The 9,322-nt window shown below is 42.9% G+C and overlaps 1 protein-coding gene across 2 annotated transcripts in view; it reads right to left on the minus strand.

Moving 5' to 3' along the window:
* Positions 1-8,983, minus strand: part of Vkorc1l1 (vitamin K epoxide reductase complex subunit 1 like 1) — a 43,688-nt gene extending 34,705 nt beyond the window's left edge. For both annotated transcript variants that reach the window (XM_041648359.1, XM_041648357.1), the window contains exon 1: positions 8,671-8,983. In XM_041648359.1, the coding sequence (XP_041504293.1) occupies positions 8,671-8,864 (194 nt within the window). In that variant the 5' untranslated portion in view covers positions 8,865-8,983. The remainder of the gene's footprint in view (positions 1-8,670) is intronic.
* Between the last annotated feature and the right edge of the window lie 339 nt (positions 8,984-9,322).

The raw sequence follows: 9,322 nt of genomic DNA on the forward strand, positions 1-9,322 counted from the left end.
AATGTAGGAGAATGTCAGGAACCTTGTGCCCTTGCCAGTATTGGGCAGTTTCACTTTTCAGTTCTTTGCCAATTTGATGTATGAAAAATGTTATCTCATCGTTTTGATTGGCATTTCTCCCTCCCCAAGGATCTATAAAGCGTAATGGTGTTTTTAAGTCTATATTTTTTATTTTATGTGTATGTTTTATCTGAGAGTACGCATATCCATTTGTGTGGTGCCAAAGAGGGTGCCAGACTTCCTGGACCTGCAATAAATGATGGTGTGAGCTGCCTTGGGCTGCTAGGAACTGAACATGGGTCCTATGACAAATTGTTGTACAAGCTCGCCTGGAACTTGATGTGTACTTGAGGGGAACCTTGAACTTCTAATTCTCCTGCCTCTGTCTCCAGAGTGCTGTGGTACAGCTTATACCACCAGGCCAGTGTATGCTGTACTGGTGATAGAACCCAGGACTCCATGCTTGTAGACTAGGCTGGCCTCAAACTCACTGAGATCCTCCTGCCTCTGCCTCCCAAGTGCTGGGATTAAAGGCGTGCGCCGCCATAGCCTAGCCAAAATATTTCTAAATGAAATTTTATGTAGATTGTGAATCTATAAGAAACAAGTCAGATTTTATTCTAATTTCATTTTTAAATTTTAAAATAATTTATTTATTTGTGTGAAGGACTATATATGTGTGTAGATATCAGAGGACAACTCACATGAATCTGTTCTCTTCTTGTACCATATAGGTCCCAAGGATCAAACTCAGGTCATCAGGTTTGCAGGTAAGTCTTGCTAGCCCTATCTTTTTTTATTTAATTTTTTAATCTTTTTTTTTAAATCAGTATACTTCATAAATCCAAATCTGTAACATATATAGTGAGAACAATAAAGTTCTCCTGGTGAAAAAACTAAATTAAGCAGTGGTAGTGCATGCCTTTAATCCCAGCACTCTGGGAGGCAGAGGCAGACGGATCTCTGTGAGTCCAAGGCCAGCCTGGTCTACAAGAGCTAGCTCCAGGACAGGCTCCAAAGCTACAGAGAAACCCTGTCTCAAAAAAACCAATAAATAAATACATGAAGGAATAAATAATAAATTTGATTCAAGAGTCACAAATGATAAGTAGTCTGTTCTTTTAAAACAACAAAAACAGTGCATTAAGGATACATTTATACCTGTTAAAGGCTACAAAGTACATCTCCAAGTTAAATGTGTACATTATTTAAAAATATGAATACTTGCTAATTGTAAATGTTTAGTAAAAAATAAATACATGGTAATTATAAAAAAAGATACACGTGTAAGGTAGTTATATGTTTGTGTCATTGTACAATGCAATGACTGCCAGCACGACTGTGTGTGTGATAAAGAGAAAAGAGTCTCCCTAGGTGGTTCAGGCTGGCCTTATGATCCTCTTGCCCCAACTTCTCTAAATGCTGGGATTACAGGGATGTGTCACCACTCCTGGCCCGAATTCTTAAACTCCTACCATAAAGCCAGTCTTTGCAGCAAAGACTAATCCCAGGATATGAACAAACTTAGCAACTATTTCTAGGATGCTTATCCTGAGTGGTGGTGGCATTACAGATAATTTAAAGTTCTTCCTTTTGCTTACTTTTATTTTCCCTCCAAATATTCCAAATATACTGCATTACTTTTTCAAAATGTTGTAATTATGGACTACAGGAACTTGCAAAAAAGAAGAAAAAATTCTGGAAGCACTCTTTAGCCAACCTCCTTGATGATAAGTAGGTTCACCACCACAACCAGGCACTTGACCTTGATGTGACGCCCTGTTCATTCAGATCTCACGTCAGGTGCAACTCTTATCGAAGTTATACCTTTGTGCAACCACAGCTGATATTAGAGCTAGTTCTGCCCTCCAGACCCTTCATGCTACTTCGGACCCACACCACCTCTTGGCTTCCATTATAACTCCTTGCAGCAACTAACCCTCCTTCATCTCTAGTTTTGTTATTTCAGTGTTACATAAATGCTTTCCTAAGACATGAATGCACTCTTTTAGGACTGGTGCTATCCCCAACTCGGCACAAGTCTATTGCGATAACCTAGCAGTACCAATCAGTGGTCCCCAATATGACAATTAGGTTAGCATGATAATGCATTTGAGCCTATATAAATGCCTATATAGTAGTTAAGGTTAACACTAGAATAGGAACCAAATTCTTGAGAAATTCTGACTCAGAAGAATTCTGAGGAACAAATGTTAGGTAGATATCGGTCTAACAGTCTTGCACAAGTATTTTATAGGAGAAAATTTAAGGCTCGGTGCTCACGTTTGTCACAATACATGATGTGAAAGAATGTCTGGTTTTCTGAGTTCTAGACCTCACTCCTTACCTAACTGAGGTAGGTCTGTCACATTCAAATACAACAACGCATGCTGTTTACCCTTTAAGGGTCAGCTTTCCAATATTCATGCCTTTTCCAAATGCCATTTTGTGGAATTGTTTCAAATCATACAGGAAATAAGTGCCTGTGAAGTCTTAGTTCTGAACTATCTAGTGATTTAGCCAGCTCAACCAAGACCTAATCCTGTCTCTATGTTCATTAAACTCATCATTCAGAAATAGTAATCAGTGGTTTTTTGGCAAAGACCCCCAAAGACCACTGGAAAACAGATATTTGCACTATGATTTATAACAGTAGCAAAATGACAGTTATGAAGTAGCAATGAAAATAATGTTATGGTTGGGGGTCACCACAGCATGCGGAACTGCATTTAAGGGTCGCAGCAGGAAGGTTGAGACCCCTCTGGGTTATCCTCTTCCCTGCAGGTGCCTAGGTTCATTTTACCTTTCTTCACTGGGTTAACCTCCTAAGACCTCACGGCAGCTACTTCACTGAGTATCTGCTGTTAACTACTGGGTGTGAGGAAGGGCAGGCCTTCACAAATCTAGGCTTAGAGGGCAAACACTCCAGGAACTTACTTCTTGAACACCACACCTTCTTAGTAATGTCCTTTTTTTTTCCCCAAAAAAGACTGCTGTTAACAGGTAAAAATATACTAAAACCACAGGCAAATCAGTATTCCATCTAAATGGAATTTAAAGTCAAGGTAAAAGGCTAGGCATGGTGGCACACACCTGTAAACCCAGTACCCAGAGGCTGGAGGAGGAAGACTGTAAGGTTAGGGCAGTCAAGGTTATTTAGTGAGACGCTATCTCAGAAAATAAAAATAAGCAGAAGTAAAAACAACCTGGGCCAGTGAGCTGGGTAAAAGCGGCTGCTGAGCTGAGCAAGGCTAACAGCCTGGGTTTGATCCACAGAACCCCTGAAAAGGCAGAAAGAGAAAAGCTGCCACAAAGTTGCCCTCTAACTTTCACATACACCTCCCCTCCCCCAATAATAAAGAATTTAAACATAGTAAAGTGCTTGGAGTCCAGCCAGGCTGTCTGCATTAGAGTCCGGCTCTGCTCTTACGCTCTCTGGAATGAGTGTCATTCACACACCTGTGACTCAGTTTCTCCTCTGTAAAGCAGTGATGAGTTACTGAGCTCAGAAGACTGTTCCAAGGATAACAGACATAGGGTATTTAGACACCGGCCAGCCCAGAGCAAGCAGGCCTGTAAATACTGACATCTATCTATCTTCACTACGTGGTAGCCATCCACATTCACCTTATGAGTCTTTGTATCCTTCTTTTGGTTTCAGCTGCTTTTGAGACTTCTGCTACAAGACACAACGGCAACACAGCAATCTGTTTCTTAAATTCATCTGAATTCATTAAAATAGGAAGTTTTCTCTCACATACTAGCAGTTACTAACATTTCACTGATAGAAATACAAACACTTAAAAATACAGAGAGGTAGAAATAATGCTTAGCAAAAAGCAAGCGGGGGACATGGTGGCACAAAGTCATTGCTAGGGAAACAGAGGCAGAAGATCAATGTTGAGTTCATGGTCAGCCTGGGCCATAGTGACAACCTGTCTCCAAAAGAAAGGGGGTGAAATAGGAGGCTCTAAACTGGTACCCAAGAAGCCATGATTCTAATCCTAATCTGTCACTACCTCTGCAATCCTCATCATGCCTAAAACTGACAAAGAAACAACACATTTCTAGATCCTTTCTCTGTGGTACTGGAGATAAAACGTAAACATTTCAATAAAAGGTAAATGATTCAACGTAAAGATCTGTTACTTTAAGATTCTGTTCTTTCAAATTGTTTAAAATACCTAAAACAAACCAATGATGGTGACAGACAGTACCATTACTATTGTTTTTTTGAGACAAGATCTCTCTAGATAACCCGGGCTGTCCTGAAGCTTGCTATGTAGATCAGGTTGGCCTTAAACTCACAGAGAGCCCCCTGCCTTGATCTCATGAGTGCTGGGACTAAAGGCTTGTGCCACCATGCCTGGCTCCATTGCTATTGCTGTTATTGGCAATTCTGCTGCCTTTGAACTTTGGAGGCAATGTCTCTTTTGAAATCCAAAAGTCTGGAACTACTCTGTTATGTAATTATACTTCCCAAAACACTAGAGGCCTTAAACACAGTGACCTGAAGACTGTCTAATATTAATGCCTACCTTATTCTATTTCAATTAAGAAGCTTAATAACTGAGAAATGAGAATAAAGTGAATTTAAGCAGTTCATGGTTAAAACATGGTTAGGAATAACTTTGCTGAGGAAGCTTCTCTTCTGTTAACTTCCTTTACCATTCATTCTACTAACTCTTAGGCTCAAGGGCTTTTTTCCAAAATAACTGCATCTTTTAATATTATTATTATCTGGCACTCAGTTTTCAAACCAAAGCGACTAATGTGAAGTCTCTAATAATGCTTCATTTAAGGGCTTTCCCACACTATCAAGAAAATCTTGTAGAAATTTATTCTACCCAATTCCAAAAGAAAATCAGCCTACAACGCATTTAGCCTAAATCCCCTTATCTTCATTAAACACAGACACACACTCATGCATACATTTGCACCTCTCAAGTTAGTTAATAAAAAGGCTATTTCTTGAAAATAGTTTTATATATGGGATATTTAGTCCTATTAGAATGCCTTACTTCTTACCTATTCTTTAGTGAGTGGGCATCAAATTTAAAAATACTGAAGATTTTATTCTTAATTCATCTATATTTTTATCTGTAGGTATGTGCACACATGTCTACTGAGGCAAGAAGAGGGTACTAAGAGGCTAGAGTTAGCTCATTAAGAGCACTTATTTTTGCAGAAGACCTGGGTTTCGTTCCCAGCACCCACATGGATTGTTCACAAATGCCTGTAACTCCGGTCCCACAAGAACCAACATCCTCTTCTGACCTCAGTCAGAATGCACATGGTATATATATGTATATACAGGCAAAAACTCATATAAACTATATATATGTATATATATATTTATATATATATATAAGGAAAGGAAAAGAAGAAAAAAGAGGACACTGAATCCCCCAGTGCTGAAATTACAGGTGGTTATGAGTGAACCATTAAGTATGAATGCTGGGAATTAGATTCATCCTCTGGAGGACTAGTATGTGCTCTTAACTGGTAAGCCATCTCTCCAATTCAAATTTAAGATATTTGTGTATATCACTACATAACTAAATATCAGCCACAACGTACTATATTCACACTTTATATATTATAGAGATATAGGAGTTAGGCATGATGATGCACACCTGTAATCTCAGGAGTTCAGGGTCAACCTCAACTTGTACTGCAACATAGCAAGTTTGAGGCTAACTTGGGTTATATATGAGACCTGTCTTAAGAAACAATGCTGGGGCCGGGTGGTGGTGGTGCACACCTTTAATCCCAGCATTCAGGGGACAGAGGCAGCCTCCTGCCTCTGAGTTCGAGGTCAGCCTGGTCAACAAGAGCTAGTTCCAGGACAGGCTACAAAGCTACAGAGAAACCCTGTCCCGAAAAAAAAAAAGAAAAGAAACAGTGCTGGGCATGGTGGCATAAACCTTTAATCTCAGCACTTAGGATGCAAAGGCAAGCAGATTTCTGAATTCCAAGCCAGTCAATGCAACATACTAGACTCTGACAAAAAACAAAGTGGGCCAGGGATGAAACTCAGTCACACAAAGAGTTTGCCTGATAATTGCCTTGTGTTCAATCTCCAGTACCACTGGGAAAGACATACAGAGATTTTTGAGGCTAATATACTTTAAAATAATTTTAATTCATTAACTGATCTTACTAAATATCATTTTATCATGTCTTATTAAAAAAACAAAACAAAGACTGGACAGGTGTGTATGCAAGGCTATAATCCCAGTAAAAAGGAGGCTGAGACAGGAGGACAGCTTTCAATTCAAGGTTGGCCAGAACTACAAAGACCTTGTCTAAAAAACAAAAAGCATGAAAATTTTTCCCTGTGGTGCATATTAACTATGAGAATAAATAGTGTATAGTTATTAAATGGTTCAGTGACAGTCTTTTTTTTTTCTTTTTGCCTCAAACTCCCAGAGCTCCACCTGTCTCTGCCTCCTAAGTGCTGGGATTAAAGGCATGCACCACCACTGCCTGGCCCCAGAGACAGTCTCTTAAAAAAAAAAAGTCCATTTTAAGAACTTAAGCATATAGTAAATTACTTTTTACAAGACCAAATAATAAAAGGCCCAGAAATTTTTTTATACATTTCATTAAAAAAATTTAAAAGTTGGCAATAATTATAACTAAATTTCATATTAACCTATTATCCAGTCATTTTTATTTCATGGTTTTTAAGTATTTGAAATATATTGTCATTCAACAAATTGAGTATTATGATATTTAAGTTTAAAAATCCTTTCCAAAAGTACAAAGAATGTATTAAAAAAAATGTGTGCATAAAGTACACTCAGCAGGATCAGTGAATGGCTCAATTGGTAAAGATGCTTGCCACCAAGCCTGATGATCTGAGTTCAATCTCTATGACCCATATGGTGGAAAACTGACTCCTACATGTTGTCCACTAACCTCCACAACTAGGTGTGCTCCCACTAAAACATAAATATGTGCAATAAAGGTAAGATAACGCTCAGTGGTTCTCAAAGTATCTGAAATAAGTCTAAGAAGACTTAACCTGGATGGAAATAATCTCCTGTGAGCTCTTTGTCACACTGACACGTTCTACAATGTGTATTGGTGCCTACATCCTCAATGCATGTTTAAAAATGTTTAATGAGTGGGGCATGATGGTGCACCCCTTTAATCCTAGCACTCAGGAGGCAGAGGCAGGAGGATCTCTCAGCTCAAGGCCCCTCTGAGTTCAGGATAGCCAGGGCTACAAAAAGAAACCCTGTCTCAAAAAAACAAATGTTTAATGAGACCACAATGATAACTTCGCAACTAAAAAAGTTACAGGAATTCCACTTAACAGCCAACAAGACAGCCTACCTGGACCATGAAAAGGGCTAAGTGGAAAAGATCAACAGCCTTAAGTTTGCATATAAACACAAAAAAACCCCCGATCCTAGCCTGTTCAAATACTCCTCCACCAATATGGAGGGCAAAATAAACTAGTGAGCTATATATTCCTGTCTCCCTAACAATTTATCAAAAGGAGGGGAAGAAATGTAGTGAAATGTAAGCACTCTTAACAATCATCAAATATTGGGGACAGAAAGTGTCTACTAAAATTACAAACCATCAATTCTGCAGTAATTCTTTTCACTTTTGCTGGTTTTGATGACTGGTACCCTTTTTAAAAAAAGTATTTTTAAAACGTGTAAAATTATTTTTCCAAGTAATTTACCTGGAAATTTCCTAGAAAAAAAAATAAATAAATAAAATGTAACAGAAAAAAAGTCAATTGTTTTTTCAGGAAATAAAAATTGTTCAAACAAACCAGCTTGGCAAAATTGTGCATATTTAATCTTTTGCGGATTATCCCATTAATACTAATCAGCAACATTTAAAAGTCATTGTAAATCACGCATGGTAGTACATGCTTGCATTTCCCGACATTCATGAGACTGACTGAGGCAGGAGAATAGCTGCGGTGGTTACACTCAGATGAGTTCCAGGGCTGAGTGGATCCTCTCTCAAAATAAAATAAAAGTCATCGTAGTAGGTGCCTAAAACATCTTCACTACACACAACATACTCATCTTTTATACAAAACTTAAAGTAGAACCAAACTCTGACCATTTTCCCCCTGCTGGGCACACTTCTAGAAATACAGGAGGGAGAAAAATCCAAGAAATCAGATAGGTTAAGTGCTGGTACCTTCCTCTTCCAGAGTAGGGTCAAATGCGTGTCTACCCGCAAATGTCACTGTCGCCTCCAAGAAGGGCTGCCAATTCTCTTTAACTCTACAGAGTACAAAGAGGCCTGAGCACCGAAAACACCTGTCCTGAACAACCGGAGGTTGGTGGGGAAAGTCACCCCCGGGAGCGCACATCCGGCCACACTGCCCCGGGGCAGCAGAGGTCCGAGGACCCTGGGGATGGACACTGGCTTCGCCGATCCCTGCACCGAGGGCTTCACACGCCTCGCACAGCGACAACAGGGAACCAAGTCACGCCGGCCAGGACGCGCCCGCGCCCTCCCGGCTGCACCGTGCCACCTCATCCCGGAGGCCCTGCCCTCGGCCGCCGCCCCCCGGTCGCCGCCGTCCGTGTCGCGGCCCAAGCCCCGCTCCGTCAGGCCGGAGCTCCCCGCGCGCTCCCCGCCCCCCCCGCCGCCGCCCGCGTCGCGCTCCCCTCACTCAAGCCGGGCTACCTGGAGGCCAGGGCGGCGGAGCACTTCACCCAGGGCCCCAGGTCGCAGAGGGCCCGATGCTCCGGGTCCCTCTCCTTCTCCCGCTCCACGTGGTAGGCGTAGATGGAGAGCAGGATCCCGGCGGCGCACACTGCATACCGGGCCACCCGTTCCCACCGCGGCACCGACACTCTCAGCAGGACGGGCGCCGCCATCTTCCCCCCTCCGCCGCCGCCGCCGCTGCCGCCGCCTCCCTCCGCCTCCACCTCAGACGCCGCCGCCCGTCGGGGCCCGACCCAGCCGCCGCCGCTGCCGCCACCGCCTCCGCCGCCGCCGCCGCCGCCACCGCCACCGCCGCGCCCCATTGGCTCGGTCGCCTCCTCCGGGCCCCGCCCCCACAGGCGCGCGGCCCAACCGCCCCGAGAGGAGTGAGGCGGACTGGGCGGGGAAGGCGCGCGCGGGCACGGAGGGAGGGGCGGAGCGCGCAACCGCCAGGGAGGCGGTGCGGCGCATGCGGAGGGCGGGGTCTGAGGGAGGGGGGGCTTGAGAAGGGGCGGGGCTTGTCCAGAATTGGGGCGGGGCGAGAAACCGCACCGCACATAAGGTTGGAGGGAGGAGGCGGAGCGCGCAACGGCAGGGAGGCGGGGCGGCGCAGGCGAGGGGCGGGGTTGGG

This window comes from Microtus oregoni, unplaced genomic scaffold, assembly GCF_018167655.1.
Source record: "Microtus oregoni isolate MIOR12 unplaced genomic scaffold, Mior012 000003F_ref0000135, whole genome shotgun sequence".
Lineage (NCBI taxonomy): Eukaryota > Metazoa > Chordata > Mammalia > Rodentia > Cricetidae > Microtus > Microtus oregoni.